This window comes from Acipenser ruthenus, chromosome 6, assembly GCF_902713425.1.
Source record: "Acipenser ruthenus chromosome 6, fAciRut3.2 maternal haplotype, whole genome shotgun sequence".
In the NCBI taxonomy this organism is placed as follows: Eukaryota; Metazoa; Chordata; class Actinopteri; order Acipenseriformes; family Acipenseridae; genus Acipenser; species Acipenser ruthenus.
In genome coordinates, this window is record NC_081194.1 from 42,118,104 (window position 1) to 42,136,214 (window position 18,111).

Here is an 18,111-nt window from a genome sequence, read left to right on the forward strand (position 1 = left end):
TTTTTAAAAAAATTGTACATCCCTGGGCATGCACCTTTCTTCTTTGATCACTGTATCACCTTGGTTGTACTATACAGTAGTTTGTACAATGTTATTAATGTTTTGTTGAGATACAGCCCTGCTAGAAAAACTCATTTTCCCTTCAAATTAACAAGAAGAATGGGTATTAAAAAGCACATTCTGAAGGGAATTACTTGATGACATTTTAAACTATTGAACATCACAAAAGGCTCCTGGTGATAAACGACTTAAATCCTACAGCCTTCCTTCTCCTTCTCTTCCTTTCTCCTTAAAAAGATAGGAGCCTTGGTTAACTGGTTGCAAAATAAATTAAGGAGATGATCTCAAATTGGATTGGTGTCACAGTTCACTTAAACCTGTACGATTTATATTGGTGCATATAATCTAGGATTACCTGGATTGTTACAATTACCATTCTCTGTCTATGAAGGGCCAGCGGATCAATTACCACTGATTCATGTGTTCACACACTGCAAGGAGTGTATGTACGCATTAGGGCACCCTGGGTTTGGCTTTAGTGGTTGGCAGATTACCAATATTTACCTCAACAGTTTTACCATATTTAAATAGAGTCTACTATTCTGACCGTTAAGTGAGGCTGAAAAGGATTTGCACTGGTTTTTAACCTAGGTTATGATAGAATAGCAGGGCTCCAGACTGTGACCTAAAATGGTTGCAAATGCAACAAAAAAAATGTTGGCAACTGTTTTTCCGGGGTTAGACCTGTAACACAAAAATGCTGCCTCTCCCTTTAAAATAATATCTCAATATTTATGAATGTGCTATGATGTTGCTCTGTATATACAGTATATATATATATATATATATATATATATATATATATATATATATATATATATATATACAGACGTGCTCAAATTTGTTGGTACCCTTACAGCTCATTGAAATAATGCTTCATTCCTCCTGAAAAGTGATGAAATTAAAAGCTATTTTATCATGTATACTTGCAGGCCTTTGGTATATCATAGAATAAAGCAAAGAAGCTGTGAAAAGAGATGAATTATTGCTGATTCTACAAAGATATTCTAAAATGGCCTGGACACATTTGTTGGTACCCCTTAATAATTGGATTATAGCGATATTTCAAACGAATTAGTTTCTTTAATTAGTATCACACATGTCTCCAATCTTGTAATCAGTCATTCAGCCTACTTAAATGGAGAAAAGTAGTCACTGTGCTGTTTGGTACCATTGTGTGCACCACACTGAACATGGACCAGAGAAAGCAAAGGAGAGAGTTGTCTGAGGAGATCAGAAAGAAAATAATAGACAACCATGGTAAAGGTAAAGGCTACAAGACCATCTCCAAGCAGCTTGATGTTCCTGTGACAACAGTTGCAAATATTATTAAGAAGTTTAAGGTCCATGGAACTGTAGCCAACCTCCCTGGGTGCGGCCGCAAAAGGAAAATCGACCCCAGAGTGAACAGAAGGATAGTGCGAATGGTAGAAAAAGAACCAAGGATAACTGCCAAAGAGATACAAGCTGAACTCCAAGGTGAAGGTACGTTAGTTTCTGATCGCACCATCCGTCGCTTTTTGAGCGAAAGTGGGCTCCATGGAAGAAGACCCAGGAGGACTCCACTTTTGAAAGAAAAACATAAAAAAGCCAGACTGGAATTTGCTAAAATGCATATTGACAAGCCACAATCCTTCTGGGAGAATCTCCTTTGGACAGATGAGTCAAAACTGGAGCTTTTTGGCAAGTCACATCAGCTCTATGTTCACAGACGAAAAAATGAAGCTTTCAAAGAAAAGGACACCATACCTACAGTGAAACATGGAGGAGGCTCGGTTATGTTTTGGGGCTGCTTTGCTGCGCCTGGCACAGGGTGCCTTGAATCTGTGCAGGGCACAATGAAATCTCAAGACTATCAAAGCATTCTGGAGCGAAATGTACTGCCCAGTGTCAGAAAGCTCTGTCTCAGTCGCAGGTCATGGGTCCTCCAACAGGATAATGACCCAAAACACACAGCTAAAAGCACCCAAGAATGGATAAGAACAAAACATTGGACGTGCTCAAATTTGTTGGTACCCCTCCACAAAAAACGAAGAATGCACAAAAAGTGACGGATGGTGCGATCAGAAACTGACCTACCTTCACCTTGGAGTTCAGCTTGTATCTCTTTGGCAGTTATCCTTCGTTCTTTTTCTACCATTTGCACTATCCTTCTGTTCAATCTGGGGTCGATTTTCCTCTTGCGGCCGCGCCCAGGAAAGTTGGCTACAGTTCCATGGACCTTAAACTTCTTAATAATATTTGCAACTGTTGTCACAGGAACATCAAGCTGCTTGGAGATGGTCTTGTAGCCTTTACCTTTACCATGCTTGTCTATTATTTTCTTTCTGATCTCCTCAGACAACTCTCTCCTTTGCTTTCTCTGGTCCATGTTCAGTGTGGTGCACACAATGATACCAAACAGCACAGTGACTACTTTTCTCCATTTAAATAGGCTGAATGTCTGATTACAAGATTGGAGACATGTGTGATACTAATTAAAGAAACTAATTAGTTTGAAATATCACTATAATCCAATTATTTATTATCTTTTCTAAGGGGTACCAACAAATGTGTCCAGGCCATTTTAGAATATCTTTGTAGAATAAACAATAATTCATCTCTTTTCACAGCTTCTTTGCTTTATTATATGACATACTAAAGGCGTGCAAGTATACATGATAAAATAGCTTTTAATTTCATCACTTTTCAGGAGGAATGAAGCATTATTTCAATGAGCTGTAAGGGTACCAACAAATTTGAGCACGTCTGTATATATATATATATATATATATATATATATATATATATATATATATATATATATATATATATATATAAACTGAAGTGCGAGAGGGATGGTAACAATTTGATCAAATACAAGTGATTGTAAGCAATGTTCCATCTTTTGTACTGAGCGGACTACAAACTTCTCTGAGCACTACTTTTCTGTCAATGGGCAGCTTAGTTGAATACTAAATAAGTGACGTCATATTTAATATAAACTGCCCTACGAAACAATGATCACCAGCAAACGTGATTGTCAGTAAATGCAACACACGCAACAAATAAACTCGAAAATGTCAGCAAGAACAAGGCACTATAAATGTTCATCTGACCACACTTTCCATCCTTTCAGCACCTTCCTATTAATTACCAAACCAAAGAAGTAACATATCGCACTCACACTAAGTATTATCTACGATCAAAGAGAAACGCAGGAAGCACACATCAATGCAGTTATCAAAAAGTCCACGTACATTCAGTAGCATTCAGATTTCAAGACCACGTCACTAACATACTTTGCATAAAATATTTTCTAAGTCAGAAGAGGCACAACTACAAGCCTGTTGTTTCATCAATATGCCATGCAAAAAAAGAACCATACTTTGTCCATGTGAGCAAATTACCAGTTACTGAAAAGTAAACAGGACCAGCAAGATGGTTATTAGTTGCAGTCAGCCAATCTACTCTGAAATGACCTGTTCTTGTTAGAATTTTCAATAATAAGATGATAAAACAGTTGTGTTTTAAATATGTTGTATTTTTTAAATTGTTGAAATTTGCTGAGCACCAGTCGAGTTGACAGGCTATGATTGGCTGATTCAGTGTTTACTGTCCAATAGATGTGAACTAAGCTTAAAATGACAGCACTGCCATTGCACTGTTTAAAAGCAGGTAGAAGTTTATAACAGAGCCTCCACTGAGCAGAATACAGTAAGCCCAGTTTCATGCAACTGTTGTGATTGCGGCTGCTAAAGAAGATGCAACAGACGAAGCAAAATCTGTCTGTCTGACTCAAAACTTTTTTTAGGCACTCTAAGATTTGACTGGCGAAAGATAACAGGTTTCACAAAAAAAAAATCAGGTTGGTACGGTAACCTTTTCACTTCCTTTTTTGTTTAATTATTCAGCTTTTTGCTGTATTACAGCCCTTCATTAAAATTATTTTCGTTATGTTAAGTTTTCAGGGCATTTTGTTAAATACACAAACCTTAAGTCTATTTTTAATTTTTGCTGTTCTTGTTCTAAATTTCTTGAATGCAACTGTTCATTTTAAGCAATATTTAACACAACAGTACTCGCACACGTTTGGTCACCATCATGTTGCATGAAACTGGGGTCACCGTATTCTGCAGGTGTTAATAACATGCACCTCTTTGCACTGAAGCGTTTATATATCAGCTGACAATTTCAGCTGATATCTCATCATGCCTTTCTTTTTAAAGTCGTACAGCCTCTATGAACCCCCAATATCTCTGACAACTAAGCACCTGGGTATATATTTTACAATATCACAACAATAGGAATAAGCTTTTTTTGTGCATATGTATAGATATTATGTACTATATACTATATACACGTGTGCGCTACATTCTTTATCAGCTCAGAGCATTTTTTCAGAGGTATCTCACTGACTGCAAATTAATTACGTTACTTATATTTTAACATTACATTCTTAAACTCTTTTTTCTTTTGTACAGTTCCCTAATAACAGAAGATATTGTATTCTGGGAGATGTAGTTGTTAGTGGAAGTTTTAGGGGAGGTGGAGGCAGACAAGCTGTGCAGCAAAATTGCTATGCATATTTTTACGCATTAAATTGACTACTGGACTGGACTGCTGGCTGTAATGCAGGCTCAATAATAAATAAACAAAAATGAAGTGAAAAGGTTACCGTATTTAGATGATTTTTTTTTGTGAACTCTTTCTCCAGTTAAATCGTAGGGTGTCTGTGATAGGGTGCGTGGGTGATTCACAGGTGGACGCAGGAGTCAGTCAGGTTTCTTTGACAATGCCACACAGGTGCACGAGATTTATTTAACACAAGTGGGCATCCTTGTGCTGGGGAGTCCTATACCAACAACTGTAAGTATGCTTGGATGGTACAAGTCTGTTTAAGCACCCACTGGTGCTGCAAAATAATAATACAAACAAAAGGTGAAAGCAAAAGAGAAAATAAACACTATGAACAAAACTACAAACAAAAAGTGTTGCTCTATGCAGCGTCTCGCAGCCTCCGTTAACTGGTGAGGCTTGAGTGCCACGGACACTCTCCTTTCCCCTCACTATTACTAGTGGGGTTGCCCAGATCCCCTGAGCTAAACTATACTCCGTCCCAATGTGGGTACATCTCCCAACTATAGCAGTTGCCTTATTCCGCCATCTCTGTTGTCTGTGTCCCCTCCTTGGTACTCTGTTGGCTCCTGGCTGTTAATCCAGTTCTCTGGACAGAGCTTCCGCTGGATTGTTTCCTGAAAGGGGCAGCGTTATTTTTATGGGATCGACCACCCCCCCCCCCCCCCAAAACCCACCCCTCATCCAATCAAAGAGGTTTGCGCGACACAGCCTTGCTCAACCTCTTTGTCTCATCGCCATGATTGATAGGCGGGTCAAACAGGGCTTTTGACCACCCCCTGCAGGATCATGCATGCACCAGATAGCCAGCACAGATCTCCCCTGTCACAGTGTCAAATAAAGTTTTTAGTCAATGCGAACAGATTTTCTTTTTGGTCTGTTGTATTTTGTTTTTTAGCAGCCTCAACTATTCCAGATTTGCTTGAAGGATGATTCAATTGCACAGCAGATTCCATAGTTAGATGATGAGCTGATAATATCTATTCAGCCAAAGGATCAGGCACTGTAATTTAAGACTTTACCATAATGAAAAACAGTAATGTAGCATGAGTTTTGTACTAAAGCAGGATCAACTGTTGCAGGGAAAACAAAGTTTATTTCTCAAACTGACCATTTTAAGAAAGGTGAAAGCAGAACGCACAGAAATACTTGAGACTGTAATTAGGAAGTGTACTGCTGAGAATAAAAAACATGTGGGGAATTAAAAATGAAATGTACTGCAGCTTACTTGATTGCATTAAAAACCAAAAAACTGCCATTCTCTAAATTTAGCTCTCATATTGTACTAATGAAAATATCTAAATATATGACAATGTGCTTGCTGTGGTGTATTTAATATTGTAAATAGCAGAGCGAACTCACTGCAATTTAAACTGTTTTTTACTGAAAAATAAACAGTAGCATGTAATCATAAGATCTGTCTGTGTTACATGTTGTCAGATCAGGACTTCACTAACACTGAGCATGGGAGCTGCAGAAAGCTACTGTATTTCCCATATTATAACTGATTATATACCGATTCCATGCACAACACTTGCAAAATATTAAAAATATAAACATGCTGAGTTAATTGCAGTCATCAGATGCATACATTAACCATTCAGCAGAATAAGGCAACAAACAAGTGAGTACAGGCATTTCGTTGCTGTATTTAATATCACTTTAGTATCTTAGCAAGTTCTTGTATTTTAAGCAGTTGAATATGGAACCAACTTGCTCCTGAAGTGGCACCCAGCAATTTAATTTGGCCATTGGCAAAAAGTTTGTCTGGAGCCCTGCATAGGATTCTTTGTTTGATTGTGGGTAGTTTCTTTATTTTAATTTGTACACACTTAAAATGTGTGAATTAAAGAATGCTAGAGTACAAAGAAAATGAAGTGAGAGTAATGCTGTAGAAAGGTTTCACACTGTCTTACCTTACAGAGACAAAAACTGAAAGAACAAGAAAATGAATGTATATCACAATAACCTCAATGTGCCTGAATGATGTTTGTTTAACAGTTCCTATTACTGTGTACTGATACCAAACCAAGTACAAAAAAAAATAAAAGCATTTCTGTATACACTCACCCTGTCAAACTAGATAATGGTTAAACTCCGTCTTTGTCTAACGTTATATATTGTTAAGCTCATATCTATGTCTATGTTGGTTCAGCAACACATATTTTCTATTTTTGAACCTTGCTGTTGGAAAATATCTTCAGCGACTATAAAATATGCACTTTGGGGCTTAATATACCGGTATACATTGACATTGGCAAATTAGTGTCCTATTGTAAGTGATTCTGCATATAATGCACTGTTCACAGCCTACCTCTGTAAAGCGCTTTGTGATGGTGGTCCACTATGAAAGGCGCTATATAAAAATAAATATATTATCATTATTATTATTATTATTATTATTATTAATACAGTGACAGCGACCTTTGTCCTAAGCAACTCATGTCAAAGGTCAAATCTATATGTTCAATATTATCTTTAATTATAGTCTCCCAATTCTCTTGAAACTATGAACATTCACATAAAACAGATATGAGTAAGACTAACTGTGGCCTTTGACCAACAAAGAAAATGTGAAATTCTTAATTACTGTATATTAAGATTTAAGCCTCACACCTTAAGTGATTCTAAAGTACAGATAAATACACGTTTTTATTTTCACCTTTTATCTCAGAGGTCCCTTTTTGTTATAAAGGTTAAAATCCTTTAAAATCCAATTAACTGTAGTACTGATAACATTTCCATTGATCCATTCCCTGTCAGACAAAACTTGATAAATGTACACCCTATTCACAATTTCCCTTTATCTACTGTACTGAGAGTAGGGATGAGGCTGGTATTTAGAAATCTGTAGTAAGTAGATATATGTTGATACAGTATGTAGAGGTGTGGTGCATGAGTTGTTCACATAACACAGTAAAAGTGTTTGTGGCTGGACTTATTTTTTTCATTGTGAAGACTTGGTCAGCCTCTACATACTGTATTAGAGTTTAGAATTACTTGTATGATTCAAAAGGTCTCAAGCCATACCACAGGTCTCAGAGAAGTGGAGAATTGACAGCTGAATTATTTTCTATCATTCCCAATCTGTATTAGTTTCGTTTCATCTCAGCTACTGCTGTAGAATCTGCCTCAGGAGATGCTTTGGATTACAAAATACAATCCCTCCTGGTTTGTAAATGACTCTATTTTGTGTCACTTCATCACAGTTACCCTAGGTTGTCCTAGAAAACAGATATCTTATTTTTAGATATTTCTGCTTGTAATATTATACAACTTTGGTCTTTATGTATTTATTTAGTGTTTATGTTTTATTTATTTATTTATTTTTTAGCAGACGCCAGTGACTTACAGAGACTAGTTGGTGGGAGTTAACAACGTTACGTTTGCTTCATGAAGCAAACATATAAGGCAGCTGCCAAGAGTGTTTTATACAAGAGTTATTGTTTTAATATTAAAAAGTTATTATTTTTATTGTTGTTGTTGTTGTTTTCTAATGGTGATGATAAAAAATAATAATAAGTAATCTGAATTTATTGTTTCAATACTTTTTGCAATTGTTCAAAGAAAGCTTTGTAAAATGTATGTCATGTCTTTTTTTTCTGTAACCTCATTTAAATGTAAATTGGAAGCAGTCAGCTCCAGAGAACAGTGCGTGGTTGCCTCTAGCAATGGAAATCAAATCATTTTTTTTTTTTTTTTAAATTAATGTAAACCAAGCTTGATATAACTTCTTCATCAGTGAAGACACCTCCTTCCCCTCAGGGAATTATTTTAAAAGCAAGGGATCTGTGACGAGTTTTCTCAGTACCTGAGTTTAGCGGAACTTGAGAGTCACGGTCCTTAGGGATGAAGTGTGACTCCCCCTTTTAGTTGGGGGGTATCATTGCATGTTCATTGCTATAAAACATATCCATATAAATTATATGCCTTCTTGAGATCAACAACCATCAAGATTGCTTATCTTCAACCATGGTGGCCCTTATACTCGGAGACAGGCCCATGGGCGTATATAGTCAAAATGTTTGTCATAGAAGTTTACTACTGTAGAAGCAGACTGATGGCATTAGTGGAGATCTGTGGCATACATGATACAGTTGAACTACATTAAGTTAGTAGTCTCACATACAGAGGCCTGGGTTTGAATCTGGGTTACATTGCACAATAGTCCATACCACAAAATCACCACACAATATGGAACAATTCTGCAGTTAGCTGGAGAGAGGCCCAGGACTGAATGGCAAGGCAAGCCTGATAGTAACCAGTGCCATTCTCTCTCACAATTCACAAGCACTAAATTCATAAAAAATATTTAAAAAATAAAACTAGCATGCATTTACATTTCCTGTTTTTTCATGTTTCAAGGAGAGGAGTTGTGCAGTGGTCTGATATCAGGCTGTGCCCTTGACTGCCCGTTTGGGTTCCAGACAGATGCCCACGGCTGTGAAATCTGCCAGTGCCGCCCACGTCCAAAGAAATGCAAGCACGTCGTCTGTGACAAGGACTGTCCTTTTGGATACATGTGAGTTCTTGTTCTTTAAAAAAAAAAATCTTAGTGTTAAATGTTTTATTTGAATCTGTTACTGCCTATTTTGAAGAAATTATAACCAATTACAGTAATCCGGTGCGTATCCACCCGTCACATATCTGCCCTAACCGTTTATCCGCCATGGTCAACCTCTTCAGCAACGTTAGTTTATTATTGAAGACAGAAGATTAGATCCTACCAAAGTTTTCATACACTGTGTTGTATGTGCTCCGTGCGTTGCCATTGCTGGTAATGTCACGTGAGCTGTTCAGTGTGTTGATATGTACCGTAAAAACAGATTATTATTATTATTATTTATTTCTTAGCAGATGCCGTTATCCAGGGCGACTTACAATCGAGATGTATAAGTTGCACTGGTGTATAAGTCTGTCCGTTCCCACTACCCCCCCCCCCCCCCCCTCCCCTCCCCCCCCCTTTTTAGGACCCCCTAAAAACACCTAAAAAATAGACTTATACAAAGGTAAATAAATCCTGTTCACCTGTGGGGCGTATCCACTTCAGCCTCCGTCTCGATCTCCTGCCTGTCCCTCAGCAGATGACTGTCTGTCACAAGCATTAATACCCTGTATCTTTCTAAACAATGGATTTAGAGGAACTCCCTAATAAAAGCTGAATCTCAAAACAATAATTGTGTAAATATAGTAATTGTTACAGCTGTGTATAATGGCATTTAAAACAGCATTCATTCATCCGACTTTTTACATATCTGCCCTTACTCTGGTCCCACTGCAGTTGGATATGCGATGGATTACTGTACTCCAGCCAATATCAAACTACAGCTGAGGAAGAAAAGTAGTTCTATATTTAGATCAGATTGTAATTTCTGACGTTTTAAAAAAAAACGTCAGAAAGAAAAAAAAACAGGTGCTTGGGTTGCAGCTCTGATATTTTGTTACTGTGACTGGGTGAAAGCCTCTTTGTGTTTCAGATGACCCGTAGTCCAACTGCCCTTCAGTCTGTGCAAATGTAGTCTCATTCAATGTCGTGTCTGTGCATTAAATGTTTGGTCCAGTACTTAGAGCTAAGAATGATTTAAAACATGTAATTGAAGTGGGTAGGGTAGAACTCTAACACAGCATACATTGCACATGAAAAACATGAATATGTTGTCAGTGGCAGTGTCCGACAATTGTGTTAAACTTTACACTGAAATATACAGTATGGTTTTATAAAAGGAGCAAAATACACATTCTCAGTGATTTATTATTTATTTCTTAGCAGACGCTAAGATTGTGCATGACATCTACAAACTCTTCCAAAACATGACATAATAGTTCCAAATGTTCTTTTAGTTGTGCTTATACATTTTACATGACAGCTATATAGTTTTAAAACATTTGTTTAACAATTTACAGGTTTCTGAAATATGTAAAAAAAAAAATTAAAAAAAAAAACAGTATGGGGCACTACATCTTTAAGCTTAAAATGAAAAATGTAAATAAGAAGTCTAAATCTTTAGAGAAATGTATAGAGGTTAAAAAGGTTGAAATGCCTTACGGGTCCTTGAAAGAGACAGCAGAAACTGCCAGGCTCACCTTTTCATATTTAACAAGAGGGACATATTGAAAGGGTGTAGTGATTAGTTGGTAGTTTGCTGTTAATATCTTAGTGTTTGCTGTTAATATCTACTATACGTTATTTGAAAGTTATATTCACCCTTCAGGCTATAGTATTAAAAATCAATGGTACTGTAAAAGGGTAAACTATTATAATGAATTTATTCAAATTACCACTTTAGCTTGAGTTGTATTTTAGGCCTTTAAGTACTAAGATTTTTAAAAGTTAGTAAATAATTTACTAATGAATAAGGGCAGTAAATTAGAGTACATTTTCAGTAAATTTACTGACAGAGTAAAATACATTCTGTCATTTAAACCTGTAGTTTTTTTGTTTCTATCCTGAGAACCTTATTCAGCTCTGTCTTCTCTGTTTGAGTACAGCATTCACTTCTGAGTAGGGATACCCATTCCATAACACATGCAACATTAAAATCTCAATAAAGTGCTCGGCCCACCCAAAAGTTAATAATAATTAGGGGTATGGTCATAGATTTTACATTACAGTAACAAGTCCTTATTCAAAGTGTTGCTCCCACTTCAGTGACTGTGACCTCATGAATGCGATGTGGAAAGCCCCAGGGGCATGCACAGTTGTTAGTTGTCACACATTTTTTTTTTGTTTTGTTTTTTTGTTTTTTTGCTGCTGAGGATTTAACACCAAATGCTCAAAAAGGATATTTTTATATTGTTTTACAAACACACAATTTTTAACAAAGTAGGAATCAACCCACAACTTCTGACATCTGATGACTTGGCACACAGACTTACTCAACATTTTGAAAGTTAAATATTTTGACAAACTAATAATACCTCCTTCATGGGCAATTGAATACAGTGTTTATTTTAAATTGACAATAGAACCCTTATTCAAGGCAAATTGTAAACTCCTTCAACAGTACAGACAACCAAGGTCTAGGAAACATGACAGACTTGTCTTGGGTATTCCCCCATACTGTATAGCATTTGTATGACACCTATAAGGGTCAGGTTTTAAGGGCCCCTATGACCAGTATATGAAGCTCTAGAATCTTGTGACATGATTTGGTGACTCCATCTACAAGTTACGTTTCCCTGCATTTAATGTGTTTTTCCCCAGCATTGCAAAGAGGCTGGCATCACCCATGTGTAATACCATACATATTGCTAGCTGTATCCTCCCCAAAAAATTACTTTTTACTAACAAAAGCAACGAAAAGACAAATATTAGGTTATTATTATAACCCTGGTTCCCTGAAATAGAAATGTAACCATTACCGAATGGGTGTTTACCTCCTAAAGACCCAAATCCTGAATATTGTATACCAAAGCTGCTCTTTGAGCCTGTGATACAGATCTCAGCATCATGTCAGGAAATCAGGGTTATGATAATAACCTAACGTTCCCTTTCAAGTCCAAAATGTAACCATTACTGAATTGGTGAGTGTATCAAAGCCGTCGCAAGGGCAAGATTGTGGAATGACCGAAATGCTACAAGGCTAAGCCAAAGGTTGCTTTGCGCATTACCATTTGGAACCCCAGTAACTAGTAAGTAGCTAGGTTGAAAAAATTGAGGGAGAGTTTCACCTCTGTGCCTGTCTTGTAAGTGTCAACAGGGAAGCCGCCCTTAACACTCTAGTTCCATAGCCAGGGTTTTGAGGATCCACGACATTCAATCTGTAGAACCTAGTGAAGGTAGGTTGAGTAGCCCACACCACTGCATTGCATATGTCCTTGACAGGCGTACCCTGGAATAAAGCCCACAAAGTTGCAAGGCCCCTGGTGGAATGGACAGTGAGCTTTTCTGGATGGGGCAAGTTGGCCAGCTCATAGGCAGTCCTGACCATGTCTGTTATCCACTTGGACAGCCGCTGTTTAGACAGGGCTTGACCATGGGAGGGTTCCACACACCTTGTACACCCCGGCCATTCCACACAGCGCCCCAGCCCAGGCTGGACGCTTCCGTGGTGACAACGCCCATTCTGGTGACACTGCCAAGCGCTATGCCTAAGTGTAGATGGGCCGTCTGTTTCCACCAAGAGAGTGCCCTTAGACAGAGGTTGAACACTGTCAATAGGGGTCACAGAAGACCCTGCTGTTGAACCAGGCTTGCAGAGGGTGCATGTGCAGGAGACCCAATCGAAGGTATTGGTTACATTTCTTACTTGAAAGGGAACCATTTTAATACTATAAAGCTAACAAGAAACAGTTAGGAGCAAGTATTGTTCCAAGCAATTACTAGTTTTATACAAATTGTTTTATTTCTTTAGAACTGTTGCTTTTGCCCTTGCACTTGATGCTAAATATGGCTCCAAGGATTTGCATCACAGCTGCGCATACCAATTATTTGATTGTTCGGATTGAACAAGTAGTGTATGACATTTATGTGAAGGTATATAGTGTTGATTAGGCTAATTCACAATTACAATTAAAACAGTTGAAAATAACTACTTGTATGTGTGCTGATTTCAGTTCTCCACAAAGCTATTAGCTTTTCTTGGACTCCATGGAGAGTGGCAATCAGCACAAATCCAAGCAACTATTGGAATGGCATATTAGCCAATTCAGTATCATTGACCATCAACTGGTTATCGTCACATGCTTCCTGGTCTGTCAGTTTTGGTCCTTAAATTTAACTGGGATGGTCCAGTGTGAAATGTATGTATTGGCAAAGCTAGTCAAAAAAACACCACTTCTTATACCTTGTTAACTGTCATGCAAAAATAATACTTGTGACACAGGGTTTTGGTTTTTTTTTTTGTAAAGAATGTTTTTTATTGAAACATTGTGAAATCTGTTAATTGTCAGGGCAATTGCAGACAAACGTGTGTTAAGAGACCACTCAAGGGTTAGTCTAATAGTGGCCTCTCAACACAGGTGGTCTCTTAAAAGAGGGCCCATAACACATGAATTTTCTATTTGTCTCTATTTGTCATGCTTTCCTGTAATTATGTATGTCGTACATACACTGTAAAAGCCAGAAGATGTAATATTAACAAAAGGAAGTATGCAATTTAATAATATTCATATAGATAATGCATTTATGCCTATGTCTGCCTTCATGTATGTGTTGATTCATTGCATCCTGAAACCAACGGCAGTATAAGGTCTTTTTCGATTACTGCGCACATTGTTTTCATACTCTTATAAGTATGGCTTGAATTTTTCAGTGTTTATTTTCCTTTTAACGGTTAAGCCGCTACATCCTAATTATGAGAACATTCTGTTAAATTAGTGGGAAAGAATAACACAACACAAAACGGACACATTGGAATCGGCTCAAAACACGATCACGTGAACAAAAATAAAAACCTAAAACTTCAAGCCCTAGTTCTTTCCGTTTCAAACTGCTGTATCTGCGTCTTTCTAGTACCACATTTTTCAGCAGTTTTTCTGGCACTTACTGTCTTTACAAGTTTAATAACTTTTTTTCTGTCATCTAGGAAGGACCTTTTGTTTCTCCACGTTTTCTCTCTTCCTTTACAAAAGAGCGCTGTTGTTTTATTGATTACGGATAAGACTGCTAAAATGGTTACCGTATTCTTTTGAATTTAGGACATGCCATTTAAAAACATATTTTAATTATAACAATAGCCCTGTGTAAGGGGGCTATACAGGTTTGAGTCCGTTGCTGGGTAAGAGAATTGTGGTCGTTGGTTGCGTTAGACAGTTGGTCGCTTAATACAGTTAAATAAAAGAACAAATATCATTGGGAGGAATTTAAAGTGGTCACTTAGACCAGATGGTCGCTAATATACAGGTTTGACTGTATATATTTACCTTTATGTAGAATCTAGAATCTTAAAAAAAATCATAACTTTAGTGAAATATACAGTACTGTTTTCATTTTCTTCCGGGTAGAAATAAGGACCTAGGAGAATTACTTTCTGATCTACTGTAAGTCTAACAATGTGGGTGTTTGAACATGATTGACACCCTGCTTGTATACTTACCATCTTAGATGTCTCTGCCCCTGCTACACTCAAGTAAGGCTGAGTTTCAGCTCCTCAGAAACGCCAAATACATTTAATTTGAACACATACTGTACAGTAAGCATCAAAGCCTCCACCTTTACCCCCAAACTGTTGCACAATTAACAGTGTTTAATGATGTTTAAAAGAAGAACCTGGACATGCAGATGTGAAAAACATATTTTCTGTCAAGTAGTCTCATGTTTTTCTCAGTTTTCCTCTCCCCGGTGGTAGACAATGATTCTGGATATTTGTGGCTCATCGAGAATCCCCTTACTCCATTGTAGACCCACGATTTTATCACCCATCAAAAATGATTATTGGAATCCAGGAATGGCCTCCAACTCACAGACAGCTTAAAGAAACCTGTGCTAATGGTTTAGGGGCAATTATTTTGACAAGTAAGCAGATAAATAATCATTACTGCAAGTACTGCAGCATAAAGACTTTGAGCAGGCCCAGGCGAGCCGAGGTGTTCATGCAAATGCAATTTGTGACAGATTACAAGTCAAAGCTGTGACTTCATGATAAAATATTTTTTTCAACAAAGGCGTGCAAGATAAAAAAAAAAAGCCTTGTTTCACACATTGCTGTTACTGAGTAATAACCCGCTACTTCTACTTAGACTAAAGAGATTAATTCACATTTCTACGCTGATTTGTGTTGGGATTGTTTGAGTGGATGTGCCTGTATTGTTTCTATCAGGAGCTTTTGGCTTGAGCAGCTCACTATGATCCTTGTTGCACTTTAAAACCATTACAACTGAACTGCTTGTTGGAGTAGTGGTTAGGGCTCTGGACTCTTGACCAGAGGGCTCGTGGGTTCAATCTCAGCTGGGGGACACTGCTGCTGAGCAAGGTACTTTACCTAGATTGCTCCAGTCAAAACCCAACTGTATAAATGAGTAATTGTATTTAAAAATAATGTGTAAAAAAGAATGTAATTGTATGTAAAAAAAAAGTGATATCTTGTAACAATTATAAGTTGCCCTGGATAAGGGTGTCTGCTAAGAAATAAATAATAATAATATTAATAATAATATGTATACTGACTGAATGAAGCCTTCTAACATGTCAGCATATTGGTCCGTTTTCTTTCTTAAGCTATCCTCACATCTTGTGGCACACTAGGCGACCAAATGTATGCAATGGCTCATGCCAAACACAACAATAAACAACACCTGGTTCCCAATGGTTCAACACCAAAGTTCCAAAGTGACTGGGACTAGAAAATAAAATAAAAACAATCCATTTCCAAATTCGGTGTGACCTCCACTTGGCCACACTACCTTTATGCCTTCCAGTCTTTCTCATTGTGCTGAGTTATGAGTGAAATAGGAACTTGGACTGACGTTATATATACGCGACTTTCAATTTTATATATATATTAAAAAAGTAGTTTTATAATTGCTGTGCACTGTGCAGTGAAGATGTTTATCAAGACTTCAACCATGGAATAAAGTCGGATTTAGTTAAAAGACAGATGACAGACAGGACTTTTAGGCTCTTAATTCTCCTTTGTGCTATACAGGAAGAACAAGCATGGATGTGATATCTGCCGCTGCAAGAAGTGCCCAGAAGTGCCATGTGACAAAGACTGTCCAATTGGTTTCGAGCAAGACAATATTGGCTGCTTTATCTGCAAATGCAGAGGTAAGTGCATAGGAGGGCATCCATCTGTTTTTGTACTTTTCTCAAGGTAGGTAAATTATGTAAGAAATGGAAGATTTGAAAATGTAATCTTGTGTTATTACAATGGGTTCCATGGAAAATGTCTCCGGTAAGTGGTAGGTGCGGTACCTGATACTGCAGTGCTCCACAGGTTGCCGTAGAAACTCTTTTTTTTTTTTTTTTTAAATCATGCATCTACTACATTTGTGAAAAATCCCCCACCGAGGTGGCACATTTTTTTCTTTTAAACTTAAAAAAGAAAACTCTGGCTCTACACAAGATGATGTCGGTTCAAATTATGTGATACTATCACGTTTTAAATAGTAACTGAAGCTAAATCTTTGATTTGAAAAAAGAAAAAAGTGTATTGATGGAAGAAAGAAATGGTGACAATTCAATAAAACTTAAATATAAACATATAAGCAGCATAAGATTTAGTTTTATTTTGGCTAGATGTAGGCACTTTAGACACAAGATGTAGACACTTATTTTCCCTGTAAAGTCAATAAATGTTTTTTTTTTTTTGTAGTCAGTATAATAATGTTGTGCGAGTAAACTAAGGATAATTAAACGGTGACAACTGGAATATTTGTATTTTTTCAAAATCACACAACCCTGCAATCTAAAATAACGATTTAAAACTACATATTAATTAAATCAGTGTAAAAGTGCATTTCCCAAAAATGTAGATAATAATACAAAGGTTACAGTGGTAGCCATAATCAGCTAATAACCTGTTGCGATACTGTCTCAGTGCAATAACCAGGTGGCAAGAGAGAGCAAAAAATGCATTGCTCGCTCGTCTTTGCCTGTGTCGAGACGCATCTCCTGTTATTACAGCCCGTAGTATGAGCAGCCGCAGAGCAACAATCACTCCCACGTCACTCAGCTGCCTAGTACCAAACATGACCCTGAACATGAACGTCCCAGGCATCAGACTCTATATTTAGAGCAAACAAGAATTTGTAGAACAGCACAAATTAAGCACTGTTTAAACTATTCTTTCAGAAATTTACATTTTCACGAGGAACTACATACTGCACGGAAATGGTGAAATCCGTGATAACTGAAAAAAATACAGCTGAAGCCATATTTTCTGTTTTCTTTGCCATCCTGAGCTGTTTATTTATTCTGCCCAGTACGAGTTTGTAGTGCTGTGGTTCCACAGTGAACTGTCTGAGCAAGTATCCCTATAGAAAAGAATGTCCTTCCGATTTCTAGTCAGCCCTTTTTTGCCTTTGAATCCATCGTACTTGACGTTGCTGGTCCACTCCTGATACCGCTCAGTTGTAATGAGTGCACTGAACATCAAATTCCCAATCATGTAATACAGTCTTATTACTGAGAAATAAGTGCTGACAAGTTTGAAATCATTGACGACTTGTTCATATTGACATTTGCAGATAAAATAGCTGAGTTTTTTACAAATGTTTGTGGAAGAGTTTCCATCCATCTTTATTAGCACAGAAAATAAATTCTATTACTGCCATTGATTTATTTTTAATAATAATAAATAAATCAATAATGAAAAGGGACAGCACCATATTGTTAGGTTACGCACCATAACCCTGGTTTCCTGAAAGAGAAGACAAACACCAACATTTCTTTTGGGATATGCCTGCCACAGGTCAGGTACTCACTGAGCATTTTATGTCAGAGCTGCCGATAGGCCCTCCGTGGGGTGACGTCCTCGACCCCGCCTACTGAGG

The 18,111-nt window shown here is 37.4% G+C and overlaps 1 protein-coding gene across 2 annotated transcripts in view; it reads left to right on the plus strand.

Moving 5' to 3' along the window:
- The window catches only part of crim1 (cysteine rich transmembrane BMP regulator 1 (chordin-like)), a 285,572-nt gene that overhangs the window by 222,970 nt on the left and 44,491 nt on the right, over positions 1-18,111 (plus strand). For both annotated transcript variants that reach the window (XM_059025390.1, XM_034017044.3), the window contains 2 exons: positions 9,043-9,199; positions 16,263-16,384. In XM_059025390.1, coding sequence (XP_058881373.1) covers positions 9,043-9,199; positions 16,263-16,384 — 279 coding nt within the window. The remainder of the gene's footprint in view (positions 1-9,042; positions 9,200-16,262; positions 16,385-18,111) is intronic.